The 18,559-nt window shown below is 40.6% G+C and overlaps 1 protein-coding gene across 2 annotated transcripts in view; it reads left to right on the top strand.

Moving 5' to 3' along the window:
• Positions 1 to 4,736: 4,736 nt before the first annotated feature.
• The window catches only part of LOC103365508 (protein TANC1), a 93,059-nt gene continuing 79,236 nt past the window's right edge, over positions 4,737 to 18,559 (top strand). The window contains exons 1-3 of one of the 2 annotated variants that reach the window (XM_008292961.1): positions 4,737 to 4,840; positions 11,431 to 11,490; positions 14,952 to 15,045. In XM_008292961.1, coding sequence (XP_008291183.1) covers positions 14,985 to 15,045 — 61 coding nt within the window. In that variant the 5' untranslated portion in view covers positions 4,737 to 4,840; positions 11,431 to 11,490; positions 14,952 to 14,984. The remainder of the gene's footprint in view (positions 4,841 to 11,430; positions 11,491 to 14,951; positions 15,046 to 18,559) is intronic. The other variant, XM_008292960.1, reaches the window with a different exon arrangement.

The raw sequence follows: 18,559 nt of genomic DNA, 5'->3' as shown, positions 1-18,559 counted from the left end.
TGTTTCTTTTGACCTCATGCTGTGAAACTATATTTATATGTGCTGCACCTGTGAATCAGACCTAGACTCAGGATCACCATATAGTCTGAAAGAATAAAAGAAGAACACTGTGATCTGGCTGCTCATCAGTGACTTTACTGGCTGAGAATAAAGTACAATATTTAGCAAGTATTCCGAAGTAGTAGCATGCAACCTCAGTAATTACATTTTAATCCAACTGTATTCAAACTCATTCTCTAATCTACAGCTCTTAATATAGGTTTACAGATAACAGTAAATGAACCCAAAGATTATAATATTCTCAATGGTAAATATTACTAATTAAAGCAATTAAAGAGCAATGAAGAAAAACAGCACGACTTGGCTGATCTTCTGCAGCTTCAATGGTTCTCTTGTGGAACTGTCAACTAAAGAATGCAGCACAAGGCCACTGCTCATACAGACACCGGTGCTTCCGTGCCTTTTATTCAAATTAGAAATACATCTATTTAAATTATTAAGTGTGATGTTGGGAGGTTGCAGAACAAACCCTGCCTGTCACACATGTGTAGTACAAGTATGACTTTTAAATAACATACTTTTTAAACCTTATTTCGGGGGCAAAGTCGCCAGCTTTTTTATGCTTAAATTGCAGTTATGGATTTTTATCTAACTCATTTAGATGGGAGCCTGATTAGAATAACTGCTGATGAGACTTTCTTATGAGGGTTTTAGTTTGGAGGCGAGCCAGATGAGTGATTCTCCTGCACCAGGATCATGTTTTTTTTAAGATTAAATAAAAAACACGCACAAAAAATTGCTTATTCATCATATTTTCGTCAACAAACAAACAGATAATCTGACAGTGTAAAGGATTCCAAGCAGCATTTCTGTCTATGCCTTTTTTTCCCCACAGCTGACACTCGTCTTGTAATACTGGGAAAATTCTTAACAATACCAAAGATTATTTTGTTTTATTTAAGTGCTCCAGTCGGCCGTGACAGCGAATCAGAAAGAACAATGCCGGCTGCATTATCAGTCAGTGTTTTTTTATTCCTTTTTATTTATTAATTCTGTTTCCTTTTTACTCCTTAGCTGTGCTTTTTCTACTACAGAATGCAAAAACTTTTTTTTTTTTTTTTTTTTAAAAGCCTTCTCTTTCTCTGATTATAATAATGAGCATTTTTTTAAAAAGTGCATTTCAGTTCTCTGAAACATTCTCCACCTCATTCTGACACAGGCCTTTTCTTTTGGAGCACATTAATTTTCATCGCCAGCTTTGAATAAACCCCACCAACCATGTGCTATGCGTTGGCTCTTCCCATTATTTTTTTTTCTTCAAACAAGTGAAAAACAAAAATCAATATTAATGTTTTCTTTCAAAATGTGTGCTTCCTCTGCGCGCTCGAGTATCGTCCTGTATATACAGTCCTCTGCAGCTCCACATTTTGATTTATAGGCTTTTATGAGCTCCATAACCAAGAGGCCTCTGAGTAATGCTTTACCTATGCACACCTGACACTGCGGGATGCACCTTTGTGTCCGAGAGTATCTATTTCAATAAAAGTCCCTTCAAGTGTGAAAATACAATAGCTGCCCGAATCCACCAGCTCCAAACAGGTCCAGCACACAACTGAGTGTGTGTTCTTGTGCGTTATGTGTGTGTGTCCGTGCCCTTGTGCGTGGCCCTCCCACCCCGCCAAGTTTTGCATCGGGAACAAACAATATCTGCTCATTTGTTCACGACGGCGGCCTTGTCAACACAATGTGCTGACCTCAAATTCTCTCCTGCTGTTCACGCGGGCCTTTGATGCCATCTGCGTGTGAAGTTCAGAGACCCCTCCTCGGCTGTGTTTGAGGCGGGGAGCAGTTGGCGGTCCTCTGACTCGCAGACGTGCTGCATTTGGCTGCCAGTGTCTGCCCGGTTCCCCAGCCATCTGAGGAGCCTCGCTGACCTCGAGACGCCCACCGCACTGCTGAGAAAACACCGACTTGCAGCAGAGGGCCAACACAGGAAATGTGATCCGGAGGCCCGACATGTGCTCACCACGCTTTTAAGGTTTACTGCACAACTATTAGGACTGTCTCTTTATAGTGCAGCTTAGATGATTAACAATATAAAATCAGTTGTGTTTAGTGTGGCTGATTTCTCACATGCTGCATAAAACGCTTCTACCTCATGAGGTCGCCATAGACTAGAGTATCCTGTGAGCTTGTTCTGCTCACACCAGGGTGAGTACAGCAGTATGGAGAGGCTTGCACAGCATTTGATTACAATAATCCAGCTGCCTATGTGTTAATTTGTACTTTTCATGCTTTTAATTTAGTTCTGTAGGTATTTTTTATGTATCTACCTGCAATATTTTAGCCTTTCTCCAAAGTAGTATTTAAATGCATGCATACAGTCGTCCTCAAATGTATTCTTCCATTAAAGAAAAGGCAAAATTCACAAAAGTCACTCGAATAACTAGAAACTGAAAAAAGTGATAATCAATAAAAATTTGCTAAATTATAATTTAGCAAAATATGACATTGCTTTTGAATTGTGGTTGAAAAGAATAATTTAAAAAAACAAATAAAACTGTCCAAATTAGAGCTGATGAGCAGTGAAATCAGAATACCTGTCAACAGGTGTAGAAGTCTGATGAGAGTTACAGAAAACACTTGATTGCAGTGATTGGCTCGAAGGGTCGTTCAGGAAAATATTAGTTTATAGGTCCCATCATGCTTGTTTATTTATTTATTTAAATATTTCTGTTGAACCACAATTCAAAATCAATGTCATGATTTCCATTAAATTTTTATTTATCATTACGTGACTGAAGCTGTTTTTTTTTTTGCTTCTTTAATGGGAGGATATGAATACATTTGAGGACGACTGTATGTAAACATACAGCTAATGAGCAGCATCCTGCTTTTAACATCCGCCAATACAGACCTAAACCATTAAAGCTTAATTTACATAAAAGCTCTGACCCTTGTTTCAATCTCCCCCTTTTATAATCAACAACAGCTCGGAGGAAATTGCACAGTTGCTTGAGTTTGCTTACAGTGAGATACCTGCTCATTTTATATGTGTCTGTCATTGGACTATTTAAAGAAAGCAGGTTTTAATCAGCTACGTGTGTGTTAAGATTGATTTTTTAACTTAAATAAAAGTACTTCAGTGTAAAAATGTTCAAGTACGGCATTAAAAAAAGTGTTCAAACACCAAGGGTAAATGTGTTCCTCCAGAAAAAAGATGGACTCCTGATCTGAGTGATAAAACATTAATGCAATGCAGCGTTTTTAATGTTGCAGCCGGTCCAGGTGGTGCCATGTTATTCATCCTACCCTTGGAAAGCTTAATGTAGCCATGCATCATGTTTTATGAGCGACTTTATGTTTCGCGTGTAAAATCTTGATCCGCAACGCAGGGGACGACTGCAAACATCGGTACAGACGGACGGAACTTACATCTGATATGAACAAGTGTTTAGATGGATGAAGCTAAGAGTTGCTTGTCATTGTTGATCAATCCGTCAGCTTTAGAATAGAATAGAATAGAATAGAATAGAATAGAATAGAATAGAATAGAATAAAAGACAACTCCAGTGGTGCAAAATACAAGAATAACAAAGACAAATAAGAAGTATATAAATATATTTACTAAGGAGCCAGTAGGAAGTATATACAGTTAGGAATGAGCATGGTAATAGCCAAAGAGTAGAATAAATATTATCAAATGTAAATGAATGATTTATTTAATGTGAAAAATGACAGTAAAGGGGGAGATCTTTACCCTACGGTTCAAACCTGCCAATTTTTTTGTTTTCCAATCATGTTATAGGTAAAATAACAGCATTTAAGAGGTTGGATTCAGGAAATGTTTGGCATTATTTCATGTGTAGGTGACAGTTTTTTGTAAATCAGCTAACTGACCCACCAACTAGTATCTGTGCAGTATTAAGCCATACAAAAAGTTGCCTAAAAGTGGATTAACACAATTAAACACAGTGTTTATCTGGTTACTTCACACCTGAAACCAGGTAGATTCCAGTCTCAAAGCTGCTTTAGCCAATCAAAGGTGAGGACTAGACCTATTTGATCCAATAATCAGTGTTTTTAGGCTGGTTCCAGGACTTTTGGACTAAATATGTCTAAAGTCAGCTACTTTTGGTCCAACTGAATGGACAAAACAAGCTCTGGATCGAGTCTCTTTCCACCAGAAATGTATTCCAGGCAGTGTGGAAATGGCTTTAACAGCATGTAGACATTCATTACGGGGAAAAGTAAATGGCAATGCACGCTGTATGTCAAAGTAATCTTCCAACTGAATCACACTTTGACTTTACACCTCTGTAATTTCTGTATAATTTCCTAGAAAGATTTTTTGAGAAGAAAAACAACATGCAATCAGGTACTAATTACTTCAAAGCTTTGAGACAGTTACAGCCTCTGAATTTATAATTGATTTCTCTGCTGCATTTGAATAGTTGCTAAGAAAGTTTTTGAAGAAACTTGTGCTTGTTTTGATTTATGCATTGCAAAAAATCTGATCCCCCTTCTTTGAACTGCAAGCATGCAGCTTGCATCTGCAGCATCCTGTCATGTCCATGAGGCATGCACAGAGGAAGGAGGGAGCAGAGGAGGAGGAGGAGGAAGGAGGAGGAGGAGGAAGGCTGCGGTTTGTTCCCTGAGCTCTGTTGATGTTCCTCCCTGCAGATGACCTCATGCCGGGAGGAGGAGGAGCCCAGCGTCCCGTAGCCTACCTTTGGTTTGGATCAAGCGGGGGACCGAGTTCGTGTGGAGATACGCTCAAGAGGACCGGGGAAACTTTTTATTTTTTAAAAGTTACTTCAACATCCATGACATTTACCAGGTAAGAGTGTTTTTTTAAGTTGACTGTGCCGATGAAGTTTGGGAAGTTAGAGGTGAGATGTTGCGGTTTTCTTTTTTCTTTTTTCTTTTTTTAGTGGCAGTTTGTTGGAGGAATGTCGGGGCATGCCCACTGAGCTCCACACCGACGGGACTGACAGCTAACTAATTGTGTGTTCTAATATCAAGTTAGCCTTATTCGAGCCCTTTTATTATTATTATTATTATTTTCTCTGTCGCGACCTAACTCCCCCTGAATGCTAACGGTACTTATGCTAGCTGAACTTTCGGCTCGGTTGCTAGGTAGTTGCTATGTTAGCTCGGTACTTTTCCCACAGGTGACGTCTCGGTTGAGTTTAGTTTTAACTTTAGCTGAAACACACACATTTATCAGACTAAAACTAATCAAACTAATCAAACTAATTGACCTAACCTGGTTCACTTCTGCCATGGTGTTCTGGTATTACAGTGCTTCAATGTTTTCCCACTTTGTTGGGTAATTAATCCCAAATTATTAGCAAAAAAAATCAACAAAACTAAATAAATTTTGCAGATAACTCCAAAATCAAGCAAAAAATATGGTGGGAGTGAACTTGATCTAAATAATATAAGCTGAATTTACCTAAAAATGGGCTGAAACTTATCTTTTTGGTCATTTTTTCAATGGTTGAACCACTAAAATGTCAGAAAATAGTGCAAATACTTGCCATAAAGTCCATGTTGACATCTGAAAGTTGTAGTTTTTTATCCAACAAAGAGCTCAAAACCAAGATTTTAGCCTCTCAGATCTAATACTTGTTTAAGTTCATGTGTGTGGGTTTGGGTTTGACACCATTGGTGGGTCGAAACAAGTTGTCTCAGGCATCTTTCACTGTTTTCTGATATTTTATTAAGTAAGCGATCAGTTGGTTGATCATAACAGTTTTATTAAGTAGTTATTATTCTGCTTATAACATGCCAATGCACCTACATTTTTCATCATCTATGCCTTAAACTTCCTCAAGTAAACACTGCTGATCTGCTCATCAGCGTGCAGATGTTTCACACAAACTTCATTACTTTTCTTATAACTCCGCGGTCTTGTTTGATGCTAATGTTAGTCTGTATTTTGGATGTGGTTCTTTTCCGAACCCAGATATAGTAGTGGGCTTACGGCTGAGGGACTGTAATCTCGTCCACCCACATAAATTGAGCCACTGGAGTTTGACCACTGGCTGTATATATGCGTTGTGCTGTTTTCAGCAGATTGTTCAGCGAAGGAATCCCCCTGCATCTCAGCCAGGTTGCTTTGAAAGTCAGTGCTTCGTTTTTTTTTTTTTTGAGAAATTGCTCGTAAATGTCAGGATTAAGCTTTGATCGCTGTAAGCACATGAAGTCGAATCAATGTGCTGCCTGATGAGCGTTATGAAGTCTTCATAACTCCACCATCTCCTGGCGCTCTATCTTGAAAGAACCTGCCACAACACTTGCCGTTTCCTGTGTTGAATTACTTGTTTCAGTTTAGCTTCAAGGGCACTTTAACCCTATAGACGGTGTTGATTTTCCCATTTCAGACTCAACAGGTGGAACAGGCTTTGCTGCTGACAATCATGCTCGCAGTCTGTTAACGTGAATGTACTCTGCATTAACTTTCCAATATAATTTCAGGCAATTTTACGGTGATAATGGAACCATTAGAGTGGATTTGCATGCCTCTGTGCCAACGCTAGAGCCACCCCAATTGTCTATTTATAAGATGTTTGCATTACAGAGCACTCATCTTATTGAAAGTGCCATAAGAGTCTGCTTCCCACTCTCTGCAGAGCCTGGTTCCCATGGTCCCCAGCCAGTTGGCCAGCAGCAGATGCTGGCATCACAGTTGCATTGTTATGGCTGAGGAGGGAAAGTTACTGGAGCCAGTGACCTGACAGACAGCACATACTGGGTTGTTGCTGATAATAAGGATAATGATTTTGTCCTATTAAGAAGGCCTGATCCCAGCAGGGAAGCCAGATTTATAGTGGCTAGACGTTTTCAGGACCCCGTCTGTCATCATGCTGTTTAACCAAGATTGTGAATGAATCGTCTGTGTGGTGGTGTGGAAATCTGGCGTGGTTGAGGGCAACGAAATCCTTCTGCAAATTTGCTTGTGTCGAGCAGTGTGGTAGTTTTATTAGCACAACGTTTGTTAGTGTATAGATGTTGTTTGCTGCACACCTAACCTGTTAAGCGCGGTTTCACATTTGTCTCGTTTGGAGTTCGTCAGTCAAGGCGTATGAAGACCGTCATTCAAACTCTTGGACTGCTTCCAGTTGGCTTTCAGTCAACCGCAGGATTTAATGATAGTAGATAAGTAATTTCTGCATCAAAGAAATCAATCTCCTGCGCTATCTGTGGCCAGGGGATTTTCATAAAATGAGTGGGATTTGCTTAACACGTCCAGGATACTTTTACATATCAGAGGCATTAAGGTGGTTTTAGGACATGTTGTGAAATAACAGCATAGTGGCAGAAGCAGAAAAGCAGTTACCCCTTGAGCTTTTGGAACTCGAACAAAGCAGTTTAATATGAGGTAGCTGAAGTAACATAAAAACTTCAAACTGCAAAAGTGTTTTAATAACTCATTTTCTGTTTACTCTTTCAAAGGAGAGGCCCGTCACAGACATCTACAAGCTCTGAAATGACTAAATATTCACCATCAGACAAAGAAATTCTGTTGCGTTCTTCGCACTGGGATGAAAAATCAAACACAATCCTTTTTGGCAAAGTAGCGTCGTGTGTAATTGCATTAGCTCAAGTTTCTTGGCAGCTTATGTATCACCTTAACATTTAATTGCCCCATTTGCCTTCAGGTCATCAATTAAAACATTACGGTGTGACAGATACACATTTTAAGTTTCCTTTGTACTTCTGTGATGGTAGAACCGGATTCTGCTGAATCACATTAAGTAGTTACTGTAGTAGAAATGCAGTGTTTTCTGTGTGTCGAGGTGAGCAAGCATGTCCAGTGTATGTCTCCAAGGTCTGTGTGTATATTTATGCCCTCAGGCGAGCATGTGTGTGTCTGACTCACGTGTGTGTTTGGAAGCGCTTCTTAGTAACAGCTGTTACTGATTTACATTTTTGTCAAGCCTTTTTGAAGCCCCAGAGACAGACAAGGAGGAACGAGAACGAGCGGGTAGAGAGGCGTTATAAACCATTAAATGCAACATGGGTGGCAAGTTATTTCTAAACAAGAGAAGAAGAAGCGTTAACAATGTGATTAAAAAAAAAAAAAGAATTAATTTGTTGATTAATTTAGTTACCATAAGTTAAATGATGAATTACTGCTCTTTCCACTGGGAGGTTCTTGGTTGAGATCCAGGAGGGTGCTGGTGGAATGTGCGGCGACCTGTGCACGATCTCCTTAGCAGGTGTCTGTCTGGGAGTTGTTGTTGCTCTCCGACTCTGTTGTGGGTGGTGTGGACACCCGGTGGTCTACCCCAAACTCCCAGTTAGGCTGCTGTGGAAGAAGAGAGCAGACAACGCCACACATGACAGTTCTTTCACAATTGTACAATAGCCATATGTCCCCATTGTGCAACTTGTTTTCTACTTACTTTTAAGTTCTTGTGGTCTTTGTAAATACACACATTTTGTTTCGGAGGTAGACAGAAAGGGAAGTGATTGAGTTATCCACAGACCAATGAACAAATCATCAGCAGCGATCCTCTGGGTGTAAGACTGCTGTTCCCAGCTTGACATATTCCTGTTATAACAATGATCGTATTTGGATTTGTTAGACTGTCTCAGACGTTTCAACTCCCCATCTACATCTGCTATGACGTGATCTGTAACATCTTTTTATTTTAGGGCTGTAAAGCAAGTGCACATAGAAGATTGAGTACTAACTTGTCTTATACGACAAGTGGACCTCTAAGATTTTCCACTTTCCTGTTTTGACTGTTCACAGACACTTTATTCTTCTATGCACTAAATGCTCTTTAGCTAAAGTGATGGGCTAAAAATAAACTCCCATTCCAAGATTGACAAGTGGTGAGGCTACCTTATCTGCAAAGTGCTTTTTACTCTGAAGCCCTGTTGAATGTCTGCTGGCTTACATCCTACTTCCTTTGGTATGCTGCTTAAGTCCATGGTTTCAAGTTTGCTACATTGCTGGACTCCTCTAATAGCTTTAAAACCGTCTCCTTTTTACTTAATAAGAGTCAGATTGGTTCCCGTGACCCTCTGACCGATATACCTTGATGTGATTAGAATCTCTCCAAGTGTTGCAGGTACTTCCTGTGGACTTTAACCACTGCTCGTTAATGTTTAACTCTTAATCAAATACCAGCCTTCCTTGGAGACAAATGTCAAATTGTGTGTGAGTAACAATGGTCCGGCTCTGTTTATTTTTACTCTAGATATTCATTAACACTTTATTACTACACCAAATCAGTAATAAATAGATTAAGTTTACCCTGCAGTGATATTGAACGTTTTTACTCTGCATGAAGTTAAATCTTTTCTCCTCTAAAACATGCCTTGACACTTCTTGAGCAAAATGGAAAGACACAAGCTGACTCATTGTCAGTGATGAGACAGCATTTATTGTAGTGCCCGGGGGTGTAACAGTGCATAACAACCACTGCTGTTATTGTAACAGTTAAGTCACTGAAACACTGGCGCAGTGTCAATAAGAGTTGGATTAAAGTTTATGGGGTCATCAGTGAACAAAACCGATCAGGGTTCATGATTAGTGTGAGCTCCACATCAAGGCTGAACAATTAATGTACAGTTTGAACAGAGATGTTGTAGTTTATGGCAGGAAAGTTGATTAAAACATGCAGTGTGAGTTAACTAAAGCTCATCCCGTAGCACGATACAACCGAAAGACAAAGTTTAGTGCACATATAAACTTCTGATCGTAACTGTTTGGGCCACAAGGTGTATCGAATAGAAGTCTCACAGCGAACAGAAATCCCATACTGAACGGTTCACTCATCAGCTGTATCAGAAAGGTACAAAGATAAGTGGATGAGAGGGCAAATCAATCTTTCCAAAATTACTTTTCTTTCTTTTCCCTCCCAAGACTCCGATGCCTCACAGAAACTTTAAAGTTTAACAGCTCACACACTAGCTGTTGGCCGTTGTCTTTTGTAATTTCCCGTACCAGTCTGATAAGTAGATCAGACTTATCCTTTTTAATTTTACCCTGAGTCCTCCTCAATAAGAAGCTAGCTTGCTTTGCCTCGAGCTACATCTTTGAATCTGCCTGTGCTTTTGCAGAAACGGCATGTTTCCCACCATCTACAAGTAAATAAACAGCGGCAGCTTGTTTTCCCATCGTTTGGTTTTAGGAATTTTTCCCTGAAATGTCTCATATTCTGTCAGAAGAACTAGCTGCATGTTCAGATTTAGAAATATGACTGCATGCACCCATTCTAGCTGGAGTTATGATGGTTTTGTATTGTCTAGATCCCTACACTAGCAATGATAGGATCTCTTTCATACAGGAAATAAATGTAGTTCCTGATTCCTTCAGTCAAAATGCAGGTCTAATGCCTTATTTCCTTAAAAGCTTCTTAGTGCTCTGGGAAAATTTCTCTGGTGGAAATGCCATATTATATAAACTTACTTAAAGTTTCAAAGGGCCACTGCTTTGTTGATGTCTAATGACATTCTTCAGAGAAAAAAGTTCTTTAAAGGAATCGTATGTGCATCTCAGCTGCAGGAACAATATACCAGGTTTGTTTCCCAGGTCATAGTTCATTCTCCTCAAGATGTTTCTGCCCTCAGCATAGCACCCAGGTGGCTCACTTTGACGACTGAATTGCTTAACGTTCGTTGTCAAGCACAATTCTTGAGGTTGCTACAACTTGTGTACAGCATTCATTCAGACTGTTGAGGCTTTTCATTCAAATGGCAACCAGAGAGCACTGGTTGGTTCACATACTAATGGACTGCTGTTCTTTTTTTGATGTGTTTAGCACAGATTGTTTGGCCTTTTTGGAATTGTTACCCACTTCATATTGTTCTTAAAACTCGTGCATCAAGGTGCTGTTTGTCAGACTTCTAATGAATGGCGCTGATTGGCAGGTATTTCCTCAATGAATGAAACAGTGGTGCTACACATACTCATATTTGCGAGTTGTGCAATACCCACATCACACGGAGCAGTTCTGGAGAAGCCCTTGCCATTACATTAGACATGCTGCATATTTTTAGTCGTGTTTCTGTTGTTATTATAATGTTGCTGTAGTTTTTAGGTTTCGGTACTTTTGCACAAGTTACACCATCATGCCTACCTCATATAAGCGTTTTTGGCTCAGTCGTTTATTTATTGCTAAACAAAACTCGTGATGGCTCTTTGATAAAATAAAAATTTTACTGAATTGTTGGCTGGTCATAATTGTGTGATCTGTTTCTGGGGTTAAATGATATTACCAATCGAAAAGTGAGGTTTAATATCAACTGTTTGTGTTCCAAGATATGTCCCTTGAAACTTAGGCTGGCATAAGTGAAGGAATGCAGGAAACACTTGAGTCAAACCGGTAGACTAGTTATATAAATATCTTTTCTTTTGTTATTTCCCTCCCACTCACATTAGTGCGAATAACAACCTTTTGTTTACAGTGGCTGACACTCAGACTGTGCCGTCCTCCATACCTACTCCCTACACTTCCTCCTTCAAAGGTTTGTTCGCTAACTTGCCATTGTTTATGAAGCACTTGAACTCACAGGCCAGGGCCAGCCTGTTTCCTGCACTCAGTGAATGGACAACAAAAGAATAGATAATTATGGAGTTCACGTGACAGTTTTAAACTATCACAAGCTCAGTTCTGGGCAGCGTTTAATAAACCAGCTTGAAGGTCAGCTCGTAATGAGAATTTCCATGTTGCTATGACAACGGTGTGGAAATCTGAGAGTGATCATTCATGTAGAATCAATTGATGAAGAGAGGTGGCAGGGTATTTCAACAGGAAAGAGATGAACGCATTGGGTGGAAAAACGCTGTTTGCTCCGGCGCTGGAAGAGCGGTAAAGCTGATCTGAGCTTAAGGGTGAGCTCTCCATTGTCTGCCACCTAATAGCGGACAAAGCAGGCTGGAACTCGCCAACTGCCAATGTATGTGAGATGCTTCCCCACCAGAGGCTATCGGGACAAACAATTCCTATTTTCATTCTATATATAGCAGTCTTCTCAGATGACTGTGGTATAGCCAGATGGCCCCATTAACCACATGTCATGTCAGCATTGTGCAGGTGAGGATCTTTTCTGCTCCACATCCTGTATAGGTTTGAACTCTATCACGTCCACAATGACCCGAAAAAAACACATGTTGATAACCCGAGGCACCTTTTAATCACCTTGGGCTCCAATTTCTCTTTTTCTGAAAGGAAACCATCTTGACATTGTACCACTGACTGGAGTCCTTTTTTTTTCTTTCTTGCTACCTTGAGCTTTTCCAAGGTAACAGACTGCCCACATGCGAAGGTCTTAGTGCTGACATATGTCTGGTTTGAAAATGCCAGCAGTGGGGAAGCTGCCTTAATGATGAGGTCTTTGGTGTATATCCCTTCAGTTGCCTGGGGTATTTTGGAGCCCGTTGAAGACGTTTGACGACCGGGCTGTTGTTCTCTTCAAACAAACAAAAGAGACAGTGCTATGAACACAACACTCTGCTGTTTCCCTGGGCAAATGTGAATATGGAGAGGCTGTTTTGTCTATTCATCCAGCGTGTGTCCTCAAAGACCTGTGAGCCTCTGTGGGACTTTGACTGCTCTGTTGTAATATTGAGAGGCCCCTTCTAAGGGGCCATGCTAATATCCAAGCACAGCTTAAATGTACTGAGATGGACCCGACCTTGAGGCCTGGAGGAATCTTGATTCCCATCTTTGTGCATACCATGCAGTCCATGCCGCTTCCCCGAGGAGACTCTCTGATGAAGGTCACAGTTATACCCCCAGTATAGCTTAAGCATCGCTGCATTTTATAACGCACTTTCGTTTCATTAACTTTCTTCAGGATCTCTTACATCTGCTGCCAATAAAAACAACCCAAGGCTTAGGAAATATCAACCCATAATGTCCTTATGCTTGTTGCAGATATTTTGTTCATAAATGCAGAGGACTTGAGGAAGATTCTCAAATCAAAAATGGCTTGTTAAGGAAGGTACGAGCTGATTGTAGCGGGCACATATTGTCGTGTATGGAAGCTGTCATTTCATTGTTTAGCTACAATAGATGTTTGTAGAAAGTTAGCAAAATATCAGCGGCATTGTGTTGGGATTTAGGAGTTTCCAGTCTACATAGTTTCATAGTTGTTCAGTTGGCAGGAATGTGTCAATGGCTGCGTCTGATAGCACTTCCTATTATACTGTTGAAGTATGTAGCACTGGGTCTGCATCGTCCCTCCCTAGAACCAAAATATTCTTGGTTTGACGTTAATTAACTTTATGTTGTAATGACTCTATTATTGTTAAATGAGTGTCGACAGATTAATAATCCATGCTTGTGTTTTTATTTTTTATTAAAGTAATATTTACATTTTAATTTCAAACCAAATGGAAACGGCTGATGTTGGCATACCTGAGAATAGAGCGTGCTGTACTGGAGATGAGGTGATGGTTGGAGAGAAGGTGTCTCATTCTCCAAGTGGTTACTGACTTGTGTGTGTCTGGTCTGGTGGCGGGGGAGGGGGGGAAGGAAGGAATTTGTCATGTAGGCTTTTTGAGTTTCAAGAGGGCGTTTCTCATTTCCTTTGGGTTAACCTGGGTGATGTTTATTGTTACTGTGGAGATGAGCAGCTTGCTCCTACACAGCAGCTGGCACCTCTGCTGACGAGGCCAATATGCTGCACTGTGCTACGCTATCATGAGCTGCACTGTTGTGTCTAGATTAGATAGACACTGTCCTATTTCATTATGCTGCACCAGGTCCCTTTTTGCCCTTTTGTTTTGTTTTGCCATGGACATAACACCCAAAAGTCTAGACTCAGATACCTATGCAGTCTTGAGCACACCAAATCATACACAAGAAGAAGAGTTAGGATGAAAAAAAAAACTGTCAGGTTGGAGATTGTGAGTGGCCTGCTTCATGTATGTGTATGTCTCTTGGGTCTTTCAAAATTAAACTAAGGTTAGTTTAGTTTTTTGACCAGTCACTGCTGCGTTAAGATCCCGGAGCCACCTCAGGGATTTGCCCCGAACACCTCCACCGCCCATAACCAATTTGGTGGAGGCTTTGCTTCACTGTTTCATCTGACACCATCAAGGATGAAAAAGAGCAAATCAATAGCCTCTCTCTCAGCAGTAGCAGCAGTAAGAAGACCTAGATATTTAAAGCCTGGCTTCTGGGGTTGAGAACTATGTGTTTTGTTTGCAGATGGCATACCCTTATTTGGTTGAAACCATTCTTTTCTCTTCATTGGAAAGATTGCTCCGCTGCTATTAATACAGTAGAGTGCACTGTAGGAGCCTGTAATGTGTTTAGAGGGTTAGAAACCAGAAATCCCACACAATTAACTGTTTTAGCTGAGTTGGGTTAGGAATGTTTTTACCGTTGTCCGGCTATAAATGATTCCAAAGCAAACAAGCACGTCCAGGCTAGACCTTGAGTTCATGTTATACCGTTTAACTCCAAGGATTCAAAAGGCACACTAGCTTGGGAACAACCGTGGATATCAATTGTAAACACCCAAGTTCAGCCACATAGCATCAATTACATGTGGAATTCAGGGCATTTGACTGAGTGTTTTCCTGCATAACAAGATAGCAGAACGTGTCCTTTTCTGTTTAAATATTAGAGCATTCTTTCCATGCGCCCCTCCACTGATGACCTGCAGGATTGGAAGCGCTGTGGGAAAACTCCCAGGCGGGTGCCAGCTAAGCAGTATGAAATGCGGATATACACTGTTTTGCTATTGCTGCGTGAGGTTATCGAGGGCATATTTTATCTTGTTTGGTTAGTTTTGGATAAAAAAAGACCTGGGGACCTGGGGTGTCAGTGGTTATCTTATTTTGAAGTGAAGAGGGAAAGTGCTTCTGTTTTTTTCCCATAAAAAGAAATGGAATGTTGTTAGTGACAATGGATGCATTTCATTTATTTTGTTGTGGCTGTGAGTGGATGAATATTTTTTATTTTCTCTTCCCCCAGGGGCTCGACAGAAAGGATTCCAGGAATCTTGCCATGTTCAAAGCAGTGCTGAAGAAGAACAGGGATGGAGGCAAGGGGAGCAAGAAGGATTCAGGTATGTGTAAGACCGTGAAGAAAAACAGCAAGCTAGTTTCTAGAAAAACAGACACCCCATACCCCTCAAAAGCTCAGACACTATCCTCACTTTCAGGGTTTATGAATTCATTCCTGACTAAACTGCATAATGCGTCCTAAATAATACAGCTCTTTGTAAAGATTCAGAAATTAACACATTAAGTGAGTTAAAATGAGCCAAAAGAGAACAGAAAAGAATACTAATGTCTCAACGTGGCTAACAAAATCATGAGATTGAAATTATTTAGAGTTGTCTTTTTTTTTTTAAGTGCTCCATTTATAGATGATTGTAAACACTATCACCATAACTAAAATGGACCTCCAGTAAAGCATTCTGTGCAGTATATACTGTTAATAGAAAGTTAGTGGTGATTTATTTAACACAAAGCTTTATGCCACAGATAAAGCCCGAGATGCACACTTCATGTAAATGCTGCACTGGAACAGTCTAGGGCAGGGATGATATGGAGAAAATTACAGCCGTGTGAGCTCACACGCACCCGTGACACATCCCACCGCATCCCGATTTTATTGTTACGTCTATAACTTTCAGTTCAAAATGGGAGACTTATCTGTAATTTTGACTGTAGATGCAGCCTGACCATTGTGTCATAACAGATGTTTCCCTTTGGAAATTTGTCGAATTTTCCGACATGACTAATAATGAGTCAGTCTCACCAATACATTGTTGACTCGTCTCTCGTTCATTCAATGGGCCCCCCTCTGCTGATCTGTCTTGACATAGCAAATTGACCATTTATGCTTATATTGCACCTACCTGCCTCGACTTGCTTTACCACCTCGGAGCTGGTGTCAGCAGTCTGCCTCCAACAGCCCGTGTATACAGTAGATACATGTCTCATAGCTCTGCTCTCTCTGCCTTGTCTGTCGTGATTGTTTCACTCAGCAGCCAGCGCTGAAATTAAAGGGGAAAGAGTCTGACTTACTTTACACACACCACTCCACCACTCCTACTGCTCTCCCGTACAGTGGAGCCTGAGAGGCAGGCTTGTATGTATTGCTTTTTATGAAGCTGTCGCAACCTGTCTCGCATGTATGAATCACCTGATAATACAGTTTGCCTGTTATCCAGACACCACACACACACACCCCCACTAAAACACAGGAGGGTCTGTGTACGTGAAGGCTGGGTGCAGCAGGGTTTTATGGTGGGATACAGCTTCTTTATCCCAGCCTCACTTTCCCAGTTGGACCCCATCCATCAAGCCAAAGCAGCTCTGTCTCCCTTTCTCATGCTGGGACAATAAAATCTGGACACTCCTCTCTGTTGTTTAGGGCTCTTAAGACAGATGAGAGGTCACAAAGATACAACAGCCAGCAGTGGTCACTTTACCTCGCTGTTGTCCTTGCGTGGGGCAGATATCCTGACCGGGCGTCTCTTTATTTTTAGGCTTAACACTTTATTCAGTAAGCCTAGAGGAAATGTGGTTTTTATCCTATAAATTTGAGAGATATTTCTTTTAAAAAGTCTTGGTTATGGTGCTGAAGAAACTTAAATTTTGATGAGCAAAACATTTTGAATTCTGTCTTAGCAAGGGTGATATTTCTTAGTTATAATTGCATGCTGCACTGCGCCACGTTTGCTTCTCTATTGTCCTTGAAGAAGAGAACTTGTTTGTAAATTCAGGTGCTTTCTGAGCCTGGAAATGAAGTTAGTAACACAGAAATCCTGATGGTGAAGGCGTGTTAATCACATTGGGTATGCTGCAGTATAGTTAATTGTCTCTCAGACAAGATGGTACCATATTGCATCTAAAATAATCACTACACCTTCTGCGCTGCTTAAATGAGGATTTTATTTTGATCCAAAAGATTTACAAAATAAACTTGTGTCAAAATGAAATGCTGGTTGAAATGCAAGTTTGCCACACTCTTCATTTTACGCTTCTCTATTTTGTTGGCACTCTCAGGTGGGATTACAATGCTGAAATGTTGAAAGGTTAGTTTATTTTGTTAGGGACACCATTAATATTTTGTGAGATTTTTGAGGCAGTAATTCTTGGTGTTTTATGCCCGACAGTTGGTAGGAATAATCATTTTTGTCTCCGCAGATTTAGCAGTTTTTTTGTGTAGATCAATAAAAATTGTGTTTATTAGTCAAGTCTGTTGTTTTTCGCAGTCCCTCTAGCATTCTTAGAGGCCAGACTGCACAGACTTTGCTTATTTCAGAAGGCCCAGAAGGCCCAAAGTCCTGTAAAATCTGCTCAGCAACATATAATGGAAATAAGTGGGAGGAAAGACCTTGATAATGGTATAATTGCAAGATAGCTCAGCATATGTTGCTCATGACTTGGTGGCTATGGACTGGAGGCAACTTTAAAACAGTCAAGGAAACTTGGCCCCCATGCCAGATACCACTACAGTCATTAGCTCTCCTTTGGGATCTCCCCATTGCCAAGACCACAAAAAACACACAGTTTGCTAATTTAGTCTCTCCATCTTGCGCTCCTCCTAGATCCTTCCTTCTCCTCTTCCTCCTCCTACTCCCCCTCACTTGCCTCTCTTAGCGTCATTCTGTAAGGAATCTGTTTGGAATTGGCCGTTTTAATCCCTTTTAAGTACTTTTTTTTTATGGTCTGCCATTCCAGGAGCGGGTTTGCTGTGACCAGTTGCCTTTGATGTTCACATTTTCTGAGAACGTGGTAACTGGGTTACAGAAGTAGGCCTCAATACGGTTAATAGATTTGGGACTGCAGGAGGACAGTTAGATCTTAAAGAATCAAATATTGTTTTAACTGTTCTCTGAGCATCTATTGCTCACTTTGAGGATTGTTGTTTTGCAATGGTGGAATTGTTTTCAAGCAGGTTTTCATTGAGGGAAATTTGTGTGAATTTGATGCAAACATTCTTCAACAGCAGTGTTTAGAGGTAATAGTAGTATATGCAGTAGATGTCCTCAGCATGGATATGATTTTCCTTTAGGCGTGAGAAAGAGTCCTCGGAGAAAACAGTGATATGTATTAATACCACAGTTTCAGAACAGTTCAAACCAAAGTCGCAAAAGACACCTTCACTATCAAGTTTCATTTTCAGTCTGTTACGTAGCTTATGTGAAGTATAATGTGAAAGCACATCCCGACTGAGCTGAACTGTGACAGCCCATAGCAGAGATAATTAAGTCACATGCAACGAATTGGTTCTCTTCACCAGCATATAGAAGTAAACATGGACATTCCTAAATGTAATAAACTTACAGGCTAATAAATGAGTGCATCCTCAGACTTGGATGAACACGTGAGTCTGCATTTTTCCACTCAGATTAAATGCTCTTTGGCAAAGTGGCCTGAGTGGTCCTGCTTTCCCCTCACTGAGGCCCCTCTGGCGGCCTCCCTTTAAAGCCTCGCTGTCTGGAGTGAAGTGTATGGCCACGTACTGTTATTGTTTGCCTGTGAGTGCCTACAATTAGTTCATGATGTAACTGAGAGAAATCACATTTTTGACTCAGCTTTAATTGCCGAATGTGACTGTGTGTG

This window comes from Stegastes partitus, unplaced genomic scaffold, assembly GCF_000690725.1.
Source record: "Stegastes partitus isolate 25-593 unplaced genomic scaffold, Stegastes_partitus-1.0.2 Scaffold848, whole genome shotgun sequence".
Classification (NCBI taxonomy): Eukaryota; Metazoa; Chordata; class Actinopteri; family Pomacentridae; genus Stegastes; species Stegastes partitus.
The sequence above is the reverse complement of the archived record's forward strand: the minus strand, read 5'-3'. Positions and strand labels throughout refer to the sequence as shown.